The sequence below is a fragment of the Ursus arctos genome, unplaced genomic scaffold, assembly GCF_023065955.2.
Source record: "Ursus arctos isolate Adak ecotype North America unplaced genomic scaffold, UrsArc2.0 scaffold_11, whole genome shotgun sequence".
Lineage (NCBI taxonomy): Eukaryota > Metazoa > Chordata > Mammalia > Carnivora > Ursidae > Ursus > Ursus arctos.
In genome coordinates this window covers 67,170,912-67,184,717 of record NW_026622775.1, presented here as the reverse complement: position 1 = coordinate 67,184,717, position 13,806 = coordinate 67,170,912, and the positions used below count along the sequence as shown (strand labels likewise).

General features: G+C 41.1%; 1 protein-coding gene across 2 annotated transcripts in view; it reads left to right on the top strand.

The window, feature by feature from the left end:
- The window catches only part of CDCA2 (cell division cycle associated 2), a 47,235-nt gene that overhangs the window by 10,942 nt on the left and 22,487 nt on the right, over window positions 1-13,806 (top strand). For both annotated transcript variants that reach the window (XM_057310200.1, XM_026518972.4), the window contains exons 5-8: window positions 3,187-3,337; window positions 4,762-4,946; window positions 6,597-6,681; window positions 11,749-11,957. In XM_057310200.1, the coding sequence (XP_057166183.1) occupies window positions 3,187-3,337; window positions 4,762-4,946; window positions 6,597-6,681; window positions 11,749-11,957 (630 nt within the window). The remainder of the gene's footprint in view (window positions 1-3,186; window positions 3,338-4,761; window positions 4,947-6,596; window positions 6,682-11,748; window positions 11,958-13,806) is intronic.

Below are 13,806 nucleotides of genomic sequence, written 5' to 3'. Positions count from 1 at the left end.
TTTTTTTTTCTTCTCAATTATGTTATCCTTTTCTTTTGGGTCATTTTCCATTAGTACAAACAAATCTTAATATCTCTCTTTAACTCCTCCTAGATCTCCATGTCATCCCATTTCTGTGCCTCTTCGTCACAGCAAAACTCCATGACCATGTTTGTCTGTCTGTCTTACTCCACTGCCCCTCGCCCATCCTCTCTGAGACTGCTGGCCACGCCAATTGGGCTTTTGTTTCCATGACGCCATCAAGGAGACTGTTGTCACCGTTGATCCCAAATAGCCTATACCTTGCCAAAACAAAGATGAAATCTAAGTTTGCATCTTACTCAGCCCTTCCTCAGCTTTTGATATGTTCCACCATGCCCTCCCTGAAACACTTTCTGCACTTCATTTCTAGGATTCCATACTGACCTAATTTTCCTTCTGTGTCATTGGTCATTCCCTCTGTGTTTCATGTGCTGATTCCACCCCTTCTTCCACTTTTCTCTTCAGAAATGCTAGAGTGCCCCAGGGCTCCCCTCTGCCCCCTTTAATTTGCTTTCTTGAGGCAACCTAATCCCTTCCCATGGCTTTCAGGATCAGCTGTAGACTGTATCAGAAATGTCTAACTTTGGCCCAGAGCTTCCTAGAACACCAGACCTTGTTAGATATCCAGTTGCCGATTCAACAGCTTCACTAGGGTGTTTTCATACGCATTTGGCCACAGCCAAACTGTACATTTCTCCTCCACACCAGATCCTCCAGCCCACTTCTCGGTCGTAGTATGTGCCATTATCATCCACTTGTTCAGGCCAGCTACCTGTTAATCTTCCTCGGTTCCTTTCTTCCACATTCAGCGTATCACTACCTTTCAGCTACCTATCAGAAACCTTTCTGTAAGTCCTCATGTCCCACAGCTCCACTGCTACAACCCTAATGTGATTCCTGCCGAGATTACCAACTCCTACTTCCTAACTGGTCTCCTTACTTCCCTCCTTCCCTAATCCACCCAGCAGCCCACAGAGCAGTCGGAGATAGACCAAATCAGATCGATCATTCTGCTGCTTAAACCCCTCCCATGGCTTTCTGTTAGGCCTTGAATTAAACCCAGACCCCTTCTTTGAAGCCTTCGTTGCCCTTCCTGATCTGAGCCTTGCTCACCATTAGCCTCATATCCCCATCTCCTTCCGTTTCCTGGGCATGGTGGCTTTTTTCCCTGCTGCATCCTGTTTCCATCTTAAGCTTTTGTTCGTTTTCTGCCTTGTTATTGCAGAATGCCTTTCTCCCCCAACATCTTTGCTCCACCACCACTTTCTCATAGTTTTGGTTTCAGCTCAGCTATTGCTTTAGATAGGACACCGTTCTGACCCAAACCAAAGCAGCACTTTGACTTCATCACTTTCCTTTTTCATCTTCTCACTAGCACTTCTTGTACCTGAAACTATATTAATATGTTTTCAGAATTTCAGTCCGGAATGTAATTTCCCCCTATGTCCTGAGCCCTTCGAACAGTATCTGGTATGTGGAAGGAACGTTGTTGGCTGATAGATTTCATAAGACAAAAGAATAAAGCGGTGCATTTTGAATGTTTCGTTTCCCTTGTATATTCCCGTTCTCCATCAGGAAATAGAGAAAAACGATTCTAACTAGGGACCTTTCATTTGTTTTAGCAGCATTTCAAAGTGCTTTAAATTTCTAGGACATTAAACCTACCCCTACCGTGTTCAAACAAGAGTACAAAAAAAAAAAAAAAAAAAAAAACCAACCCATTGGAGGTAAATTGTATGACTTCGGGATAACCCATTTCTTTTCTCCATATCTCACACAGAAGAGTTGGCCATGAGCTTTTTATGAATGTTATGTGTTATGTCATAAAGGTTTACATCATCAACCATATCTGGATTTAAAATATTCTGTTATTATGTAACAGTTTGCTTTGTGAATGTATTTAACTGGGAATAGAACCAAGTGTGTGAGCAGATCCACCATCAAACATGGCTTCAAGCTTTTAACTGATACTCCTCCATATGATATCATAAACGGAGGTAATTTTTTACTTTCGTCTGTTGGTGTAATTTTTAAATTGTTACAAGCTCCAAATTAGTGGAAATATGTTAGTCTAAATAGTAAAGGGGGGAAAAACTTGGATAGAGGACTTAATAATTTATGGGTAACAGGACTCTTAAATTGTATGTTACTTGCATGTATCTGGCACTTCTGTCCCTGCCAGTGTCAATTTCATTTGATGACTGCTTGGCTAAAATACTGTTAGCAGAGTTTCCAGAGCACTCTTGGTGCTTCAACCATCTAACTATTTGGCTTTGTGGTTTTAGCGAACAGCCAGCTTTTAGCTCTAAGGAGGTAAGGTCCCATGAAATCAGGAAAATGTAGCTGGGGAGAGGGTGTGAAGGCGGGTATGTGAGCTGCTGCAGAACATCTGTGTCTTGTCCTGGCCTCCTGGGGAGAGGGTGTATATGGATGGAAGTGACAGTCAGGCTAGCTTGGCTTGAACTAGGTATGTTGAGACCTTCATGTGTCATGCAGATAATTTCCAGTGGATTTATTTTTTATTTATTTATTTTTTTAGTAATTCCGGTGAAATTTCCAAAGTGGCAGGTTCTTCTTTCTTACTCCATCTGCAGGATTCAGTGCTTTCCTCTGTACTCCTTACAATTGCTTAGACTGGCCTCTCCAACATTTTTGTGCTCAACTTCTTTCCCTTTCCAGTTTGATTTGCTGAGGCTGTCTCAGGTTAAGGACTCTAAAAGAGAGTCCTTAAGCTCCCCAGAAAGAATCCTTTTCAAGAGTTGTGTAAACAGCCCCCAAATAACTGGGGACGTGATTTGCACGGGTGCTTTTTTAAAGCTTTTCCCCACCTACTCCCGACTTCTGTCATGTGCGTGGCCTGACTAATCACAGTATTGAGCCAGGCTGTAGCTACATGTCTACACGTACCACCCAGCTGTTCTCTGTGCTCGGGTTAAAAACTGAGGGAGGAGCAGAGGAGAAACTAGGGTGATGGCAGCACCCAAAATACTCAAACTGAAAATTCGTGATTCAAGGGAGAAGAGGCTCTGCTACACTCATTTATTACCTCTGATCTTCAAAAAGCCTTTATGTATTTAATCCTGGATGCAGTGGTTCTAGGCCTAGAATAGAGACACTGTGTTTGATTTCATCTATAATATCCTTCAAGTCTCTGTATTTTAACAGGGCAGTCCTGTACTGTATCGAAATGTTAATTCTTTAAGGGAGCGAATGTCTGCCTTCCAGTCAGCTTTTCACTGCATAAAGGAGAATGAAAACATGACCGACTGTCCTGGACTCTCAGAGGCAGAAGAAGAGTTCAAGACCGCAGGCTCGAGTGAGTAGAAAGAATTTAGTTCGTTTGTGACTTCTGTATTTATTCAGACAAGGCTGTGAGGTATGAAAAAGATTTAGTTCCACAGTGTGAAGGCAGTCTTTTCTGAGCAGAGCTGTATTTTTAAATGGAGCCTAACACTTAAAATTTGGGAAATTTCACACAAAAATGTGGAATTCTGGTTTGTCTTGGAAAAAAACTGATTTTTCAGGCATTCCCGAGCCTACAGTTCCACATGGCCACAGTTGAGTTTTAAGTGTTAACATGTCAGAGCTGGTTGGCTTGTTTCATCTGTAGAATAAGGGCATGTAACAAATTTTAGCGTGTAAACCCTGATTTTTAGAGGTTTATTATTAAGCGTGGCAAGCATTTCTATGAATACCAAACACCCAACCCTGATGTTATAAACAGATATATCTAATCTGACATCTTAATAGCCTGTCCTCTTCTTTACCATAACTTGTAGATTGTAATCCATTTGGTTACTTTTCCTTGTCACTTCTGATTTTCCAGTCACAAGGCATTTGAAACACCAGAATTAGACAAAATCTTGGCATTACCAAAATTGTCATAACCATTCCTCTGGTGCTTTAATGATTTTGCTTTGGGTTTCTTGAACCATCTTCAAGTACCTTGCAGCACCTCCTCACGAACAGTGCACTGGTACTCAAGACAAGTCCAGTTCATCTACCTCTCCCATGCGTGACCCACTCCGACATACTCGTTTGTATTTGTAGTTTATAACTTACCTGTTTTTCACTTCTGGACCTGCATTTTAAAATATTTTACTGACATGATTGCTCTAGTTCTGCAGATGATTAAATTCTCTTTGGGAAGAACTGAGGCACATTTTGGCTGTGTGTTTCATAAAATCATACACAGTCAAAGCAGAACCAGTATTAGAACATAACCACATCCTTTAAAATGTTCAAAAAGGGGCCCCTGGGTGACTCAGTCAGTTAAGCTTCTGCCTTTGACTCAGGTCATGATCCTGGGGTCCTGGGATTGAGTCCTGCGTTGGATTTCCTGCTGAGGGGGGAGCCTACCTCTTCCTCTCCTTCTGCCCCTCCACCTGCTCATATGTGCTCTCTCTCTCCCAAATACATAAATCTTTAAAAAAAAAAAAGTTCAAAAGAAAAGGTTTCATTGTAAATTTTAAAGAAATGAAAATGTATATTAGCATATCTTTGTATATTTTCAAAGTCAAGAAAAAAATTTTAATAATGTTTATTATCCTTTTAGTAGTGATGTTCTCTTACCTTTCAGTTAGATTTCTTCTGAATAGGAAAATGTACTTTTAATTGATAAAGTATTTAGATTCAAGCATTACATTTTACTGAAATTATTATGTGCAAAACTTAAAAGTGATACAGTAAAAGAAAATATTTTTGCCTGTGTTACGTTTTTATTTTGTTTTGTATATATAGCCAAAAAGGAAGGTCTTGGTGAATGTCAAGAGTCTGACTTCCCTGCAAACTTATCATCCAAACGTCGAAGGATATCCTCTCAGAGCAACTTTGATGAAAATCTAACTGATGCAGTTAATCTCCAGACACTCAGTAGTGCCGTTTCTCATAGTGCTGTTGAAACTGCTCCTGCAGATTTTTCTGAGGTAATTCACTGACCAGAATCCTAGGAAAATGAAGCTTTGGTTTTCCAGCTAGACGGTTTTAAGACTGTCAGAACCCTTTTTCAGTTATGGTATCTTGTATTTTTATATTGTAGCTGAGTTTTAAATTATGCTGTGTGTGTATGTGTCTCCTACTTGTTAAAATTTTTTTTTATTGTTGGTTAGCTTATTGGTTAGACAGTTTTGATTAGCATGTTGCTTTTGGTTACGAAAAACTCTCAATGAAAACATTAAGCCCAGTGGTCTTTTGCTTGCGAGGTATTGTTCTCGGTACTGATGGTATCACCGTGAGAAAATCATGGCCCTGCCCTTGAGCAGCTTTTAGTCCACTGGAGGAGGCAGACACAGGAGCATATTATTTACACAACTGGCAAATGAGTTGAAGATTCTATATGGGCTCTGCAGCTCAGGTCTGGGGGTCTTGCACTTTGGCCTTTCTGCCCCTAACTGGTTTAATACTGGCTGGGAAGCAGGGTGCTATTTAGCAATTTCTCCTTTGCTCTGCTCCCTTCTTTCAAGTAGGTGTAGGGATTTTTGTTATTTGTAGCTACCTAAAGCCTGTTAAGGTTGTCAAATGATCATAAGCTATGTGAATTAAATACTAGTACTGAGGATCCTTGACCTTCCCTCACATGTAAACAGGAAGCTGGTTCTCTCATTGCTGGCTTTCCTTGCTTTAGTTCTGGTGTGACACAACTGGTTCCCATATCTTTAGTCAGAGGACACACCTGACACCATTAGATCTGAAACTTTATTTCTGTGACTTCTTCGTCACAAAGATTCAGTACATATCCTGTTGATCTTATTTGGACTGGCATAATAAATATTTGATAGTAAGATTCCTCGGGGTCCAATAGGTTTCATTTGTAGCTTAGAGTCACTTATAATCTCTGCTCCCTCTGCTTTTTTCTAGTTGATATAAAGTCATCATCTTGCAAAACCAATAGTTTCTCATCAGACCTTTGATTGTTTGGACATACACCATGATTTAGAAATGGTGTCCACATTAATAAAAATGTGTTTTCTATCCTAGCGATTAATAGTTTTCTTATCCTAGTTATATTAATACTTTTTAAAATAATTACATAACCTTTTTTGTTATTTGTTTTTTTAAGATTTATTTATTTATTTTGGAGAGAGGGGATGGGGGAGAGCATGAGTGGGAGGGGTAGAGTCAGAGGGAGAGAGAATCTCAAGCAGACGCCACACTGAGCACTGAGCCCGACATAGGACTCCATCTCACGACCGTGAGATCATGACCTGAACCGAAACCACGAGTTGAATGCTTAACTGACTGCCACCCAGACACCCCCATTTTTCGTTATTTTTGAGAATTTCCTCTTTAAAATTAATCCGTATAGTTTTCTAGACTTCAAACAGTAAGCAACAAAAACGTGCCCTATAAACTTCCTAGGGAGCTGAAATTTGTTTAGTAGGATGTTTAGGCTGCAGTTAACAATGCGTACTCTGTTTTTAGTTCAATTCCTGTATGCTTTCCTAACAGCTAGATGATGATTGGTTGGTTGAACATCAGATTTCTAGATAATCTGTAATGCTTAAATCTTTATAAAGATCTCAGTACTCCTGTAAGTAATAAGATTTAATATTTCTTTAATTTTATCCCCCCCCAAGAAATCTTTTGAATCTGGTTTAACATACTCTGGATATTTAGTTGGAGAGTCTGTTTCACTTTCCGAGCTCACGGAGGCTTCAAGTGGTAAGTATTTAATCTTTCCTTAGTACCTATGCCTGTTCATCTCTTGAAACGTGTTCAGTAGACATTTATGGTTGGCTTACCTAGGTGCTAAACTTTGGGAAAACTGAAGCAGTGCCCTACATTTTAAAAGCTCTCAGTCTAGTAGAAATGTTTCAGAATTCTTATTATATGAGAGATGACTTTTTTTCTTAAACTGCCACTGATAAGAGTTAGTGAAATATTTCCAAGTTGATAGAATCTATTATAAAAAAAAACAGGATGTCTGAACACGTAATGTATTTTGTAAGAGAAAACACTACATGTGTGTTGTGTTTCTTTTGGTTTGGTTTTGGTTTTGTTTTTTTGGTTTTTAAGTGTGTGGAAAGGGACCAGCATTCAAAATTTTCCCCAAATCAGTATGCTTGTATTGAGTGAAAGTCACCAGTAAGGTATTAGGTTTATCATCACCTACCTGTGTCTTTATCTTTAAAGTAAAACTTAAAGACATATCGTTAGGTCTTGCTTTTTTATCCATTCTGAGAGCCTCTGCCTTTTCATGGGGGTATTTGTTCCATTGACCTTTCAAGTCATTACTGATATGGTTACATTTATAAATCTACCATTTTTTCATGCATTTTTCTGTTCTGATTTTTGTTCCTCTTTTTCCCTTCTCCTGTCTTTTTGGGGTTTATTTGAAATATTCTTTTTGGAAATCCACTTATCCATTACCTTTTATTTATTTTTTAATATTTGTTTAAAAATTTTTTTAAAGCTCTAATCCTCACGTGGGGTTCGAACTCATGACTCTGAGATCAAGAGTTGGGTGCTCTACTGACTGAGCCAGCCAGATGCCCCTACCCATTACCTTTTAAACTATACCTCATTGCGTCTTTTTTGTTAAGGTTACCCTAGGGATTGCAAGATACATCCTTAACCTTTCACAGTCTACTTAGAGTTAATGTTGTACAACTTCATGTAAAAGACAGTGTGATATAATGATTTATAGAAAATATGTATTGTTTATCTAAATGATTATTTATTGAATGAATAAATATAAATAAGAAATATTCAGATGACCAAATACGCAGTTTTCAGATAGACCTGGTCTTCATCCGTGGTTCCTGAAAATACTTCACAGCTATAAAGGTGACATGGGTGTCTTACCACTACTAATGAAGGTGCCTTTGGACCCCACCCAGGGGTGGGGGCTGGTTGCCAGGATTGTGATTGGAGGGTGGAACTTTAAGCCCCACCCCTGACTTCTGAGGAGGGGACAGGGTCTGGAGGTTGAATCAGCCAATGACATTATTGGTCATGCCCAAGGAATGAAGCCTCCATAAAAACTCAGAAACACAGGGTTCAGAGAGCATCCTGGTTGGTGAAGACATGGAAATGTGGGGAGAGCGTTACTTCTAGAGAGGTCATGAAAGCTCTGTGTCTTTTCCCCAGACCTCTCCTTTGTTCTCTTCCTCTGGCTGTTGATTCCTATCCTTTCTCATTTCCTTTAATAAACTGGTAAACAGTGTTGCCCTGAGTTCTGTGAGCTGTTCTGGCAAATTAAAAGAACATTGAGGAGGTCCTGAGAATCTCTTGATTGAAAGCCACTCAGTCAGAAGTTTAGGTAACAGTCTGGACTTGTGACTGGTATCTGAAGTCCAAGGAGGAAGTTGTTGGAACCTCCAGTCTGTAGCACGTCGGTCAGAAGCACAGGTGACAGCCCAGGACTTGCGACTGGTGGTATCTTAAATGGGGGGTGGGGGATGCTCTTGTAGGACTGAGCCCTTGACCTGTGGAACCTGATACTGTCTCTGGGTGGTGTCAGACTTGGGTTGAATTCTTGGACACCTTGCTGGTGTCTGGGAATTGCTTGGTGGCATTGTGTGTGGGAGAATTCCCTCCCCCCATGTTGGAATTGGGTCCTGGGACCCAAAAAGAGTTGGTGTTAGGGGAAATAGATCTAGACAGTTTGTAAAATAGTTTCTATTTCCTATCCGCCCACCCATGTCTTTTATGGTCCTTTACACTATAGATATGCTCTATATTACTTTTATATTCCTTTTAAATCCCGTAATGTTTTTGCTTTACACAATGTATGTTTCATGCAATATTTTTCTTTTATATCAACATACATACACATAAATAATTAGATATAATTCAAAATTGAACTGGGCCTCATGCATTTGTATTTGCTAAATCGGGCAGCCCTCCCCATGAATGACTGCGATAAAGTTCCCTGGTGCCCCTTTGTCATCCCTGGCTGCTTCTGTCACCAAGAGAACGAAAGATGTCTGAAGCAAATGGCCTGGGCCACTGTCCACAACACACATGCTGCTCTGAACAAGCATGCCCCCCAACTTTTCCTTCTGTTACAGTAGATCCTCTGCTCTGATCCAAGGCCAACCCCTTCAGAATGGTCCCTTCCCTCTTTGAGGACCTTCTGTCTGAGGTGTCCCTTCTTTTCTGAGTTGTTCATTTCTCCCATTAACATACAATGTGCTGTATTATCTCCCATCTTAAACTGGCCCTTGTCCCAGGATTTCCTTCTAGTCAAAACCCCATTTCCTTGCTTTCCTCTATGGCAAAGCTCCGTTTAAGAGCAGATCGTGCTCTGTCTCCTCACCTCCCATTCTCGCTTGCTCCAGCTCCAAACGGGCCTTGGTCACCACTTCATTGCTGTCCTATTAGTCACTCTCAGCAGACCCTCTCCTCAGGGTCCCAGCATGGCAGGCAGAGCTGCCAGTGCCCTCCTGGGAGAAACCATTTCTTCACTGGGCATTGGGACACCATTCTCTCTTGTTTTCCCCTGTTTTCCTGACCGTTCCTTATTTGTCTGTTTTCTTTATGCCTTCTTTTCCATCCTTTAACCTTTAAACATTTGATTGCCCTGGGTTTAGTGCTCAGATTTTTTCTCTCTGCACTCACTCCCTAGGTGATTGTGGGCATTCCCACATTAAATGCCATCTGCATGCTGTTGACTTCAAAATTTAAATACCTGTCTTTGGCCTCTTCCCTGAACTCTTAAGTGCCCAATGGCCTTTTCTGGTCTCCACAGAAATGTCTAATAAACATCTCAGACTTAACATACTCAAAAAGGTCTTGACTATTTTCCCTTCCCCAGTCTGCTCATCTCTGTTTTTTTTTTTTTTTTTTTTAAATCTCAATAAATGATCCTACCATTCACCCAGTTGCTTGCATCAAAAACCTTGGAGTAACCTTGGCCACCTCCCTTTTAAAAGTTAAACTTCCAGGGGCGCCTGGCTGTCTCGGTCTGTTAAGTATCTGGCTCTGATTTCAGCTCGGGTCATGATCTCAGGGTCGTGAGATTGAGCCCGTGTTGAGCTCCACACTCAGTGGGAAGTCTTCTTGAGATTCTCTTTCTCCTTCCCCCCCCTCCCCACCTCTCTCGCTTTCTCTCTCTCTCTCAAATAAATAAATCTTAAAAAAAAAAAAAAGTTAAACTTCAGTCCCATTAACAAATGCTGTTGGCTTTATCTTGATGATATATCAAATGTCTAAGCACTTCCTACCCCCTCACTATTACCACTCTGGTCCAGGCTCCACCTTCTCTTGCCTAGATTGTTTTGTGTCTCCTCTTATGTGATTGTCCTGCTTCCATCCTTGCTGACCCCCTTTTCAGAGTGTTCTACATGGTGTCCAGGGTACTCTTTTTAAAATGCTAGTTACCACTGGCTCATTCCCCTTCTCCAAATCTTTGATTGACCTCCCAGCCTTACTTAGAATAGTACCCAGTCCCCACCTGTCCTAGTCCTTACCCTTCTCTTGGAGCTTCTTAGTTCTCTTGTCCTTGCTCATGCTGTTTCAGCCACACTGGCCTTGTTCTACCTCTGTGTGCCCGGTTCATTTCCATCTCAGATCTCTGCACGTGGCTTCATGCATGTAAGGTTCTTCCCTAGATATATGCATGGCTCACTTCCTCATTTCATTCAGATGCCTGCTTGATCCCTGAACACCTCAAAACAGCAACTCCACCCTCCCACTTTATCTTGCCATGTCCCCTTAATTTTGACATTATTTCCTTTAAAGGCATATATTAACTACTTGTTACCTATACATTTCTTTAACTTTTTATTTGGCGGTGACTGTAGAGTCACATGCAGTTGTACAAAATCATATCTAAAGGGACCCAGTGTCGTCCCCACCAAGTTCCCCAGGGGGTACCATCTTGGGTAGCGGTAATACAGTGTCACAAGCAGGAAATTGACACTGATACAATCCACTGACTTTTTTTCAGATTCCACCAGTTTCACATGCACTTATTTGTGTGTATATTTAGTTCCATGTAATTTTATCACGTGGAGACTCATGTGATCACCCTGCAGACAAGATAGAGAACAGTTCCGGAACAGGGGTCCCTCATGCTGTGCTCCCCTTTAGTAGCCATAGCTCCCTCTCTCCTCCTACCCCTCCCAGGTGTTTTATATTGTCTGTCCCTGTAATATGGGAGATGTGTGTGTGTTGTTATTCATCATTGTCTCTCTAACACCTAGAAAAGAATGCCTGTCACAACATAAGTGCCCAATATATATTTGTTAAATGTCGATCATAAAGAAGTGCTTTCTTGTGAGAAAAAAATATGTGGGAGGAAGCCTTGCTTTGTTTGAGGGCACACACAGCATATAAAATTTTTGATTTAATCATCTTTCTTCTCACATCCCACCTCTCCCTCCTGCCTCCCTTGTGCGCTGAAATGCCTCTGACTCCAGCAGTGAAATGGGTCCTCCTTCGTTGCTCAACTCCGGTTAGTTTTCTGGTGCGAGGCACTGGGGTCATGAGTGGAGGCAGACCAGCAGTAGCTGTTTCATGGGTACTGGCTTAGATCCGTGGGAGCCCAAACTCCTTGCTTACCTTTACCCTCAGTAGTTAGATTTGAATCGAAAGTAATAGCCAGCGCCACTTCTCTTCTTCATATATCCAAATGAAATTTCAGATGTCGTTCCCTAAGCAGGATATATTAGGGTCACGTTTCTTATAGCGTGTTACTCTCTTTGCAAATACATAATATTTTTGGTGTAGAACAGCCAGATTCAGGTGTCTTCTACCTCCCTTGTTTGCATGTTTCCTTTGAAGGAGTCAAGGTTGCTGAGTGTGTAGAGGGCAAAAGATCGAGGGGTGCTGTTTCACTTGACAACTTTGCAGAAGTGAGCACAGACACCGCTCCCGAAGTCAGGTCACCGGTCACTCCATGGTGTAAGAGGGGCGTTCCGTCCCCTGAGACCTCTGTACTTCGTTCTGTGCTAAAGAAACCCTCTGTTAAGCTGTTTCCTGAAGGCCTGCAGGTAAGTTTAGAGCTACTTTTCCTAAAGCAAACTGAATAAATATTCATTTTGGCTTAAAGCAATTCTTACGAATTGTTGTATGTGTCATACTGGTTTCAAAGGAGATATCTTGCCCTACATGTTGTCCCCTCCTTTCTTACTTAGAGCACTGTGCAGAGTTCCTTCCTTTCTTTCTAAACTCAGTACGAAATATAACTTGTAGAATTTAATATATGTAGACTGTATTTTATAAGAGTTTCATAGTTATTAATGTATGTTAAATTATTTCCACCTAAAAAATTTGGTCTTAGAGATAGCTTTTTAATAAGCATTTATGTTTCTCTGAACTCAGCTCATATGAGCTAAGAGTAGGTTGCTGGGAATTAGCTGGCTCTTCTTGAGTTTTTTTTTGGTTTTTGTTTGTTTGTTTTTGTTTTTTTTTTAAAGTGTGCGTGCACACGAGTTGTGGCAGGGAGGGGTAGAGGGAGACGAGGAGAGAGAATCTTAAGCAGGCTCCGTGCTCAGCACAGAGCCTGACGCGGGGCTCAATCTCACGACCCTGAGATCATAACCTGAGTTGGATGCTTAATGGACTGAGCCACCCAGGCGCCCCTTATTGAGTACTTTCTATGGACAGTTCTGGCATATATCATGTAGCAGCACTAGTACTCCAAGGAGAATATTAGCCCCATTTTAAGTAAACTTAGGCTTGAGGTTATTAAATGAACCCAGATAAATCTGATACTGAAATCCATGGCAGGGTGTAAATGCTCTGAGAGGTTGAGAGCATGGGCTCTGAAGTCCCAAGTGCCTGGTTTCAGATCCTCACTCTGAAGTTTAAGAGCTGGGCAAATTATATAACCTTTTTGTACCCTGGTTTCCTTATCTCTGAAAGGACAACATTAATAACTACCTTACAGGGTGATTTGAGCATTAACTGGGATAACAATATGAAATTAGCACCAGTGCCTGGCAAATGACAAGTAATTTTTTTTTCAGTCCACAGGCATTTTAATGTATAATCATGCCTACACATCTGTTTCTAAAGCCAAAATGAACTAGACTGCCTTCTATCTGCATGAATAGTTATGGTCAATGGTTATTTTAAATGTTTAACAGTTCTTCTGGTTAAAGATCTGATGTGGGTCTCTATGCAGCATTGCTTGTTCATATCTTGTATTTGTTTCATCTTCTCAGACTTAGCATCTTCATGATCCATATAACCCTTACTGATTAACAGCATTACATAGCAAACATCAAGTCCTACCACTAAAATTATACGTAGACTTTTATAATTGATGATCTTTTTCCTAAGCTCTCCAGAGTTTATAGGTGTATACAGTTTGAGTTGTTTGTTAATTTTCGTGGTGGTTTTAATTAAAGATAGCCTAAAAGTTCACAAGAATTTTGTTTCCTACATTCACTGACTTTGGAAATATTGATATGGGCATTTTCCTGGTCAGGAAGATGAAATGGACTTAAGAGAGAGTTGCTCAAGGAGGTTTGTTTGGGGCAGGACAGTTGCTTAGAGAAGGTGCTGCTCCTGGAACGGGTGCACTGAGAACACGGACTGGTCTGGGGTTCAGGAAGCAGGCGATGATTTGGAGGTGACTCATGGAGCCCACGGCCTGGGCTTCCTCCTGGGTCACTCCAGTGGCCCTGAATTGAGTGTGGCCCTGTCTGGTACTCCAGGACTTGCATTGACTGCCCCCGTCCCCAGCTTGCCAACTCTCTAAGCTTTTGGGGAAGTAGAGAGGGACAGATAGTAGTACCTTCTTTCCTGGTTCCTAACTCAAGAATATAGTAATGTGGACAGGAGGTTTACACACCTATAAAAGGTGTGATTCCCATAATTAAAAGACAAAACACA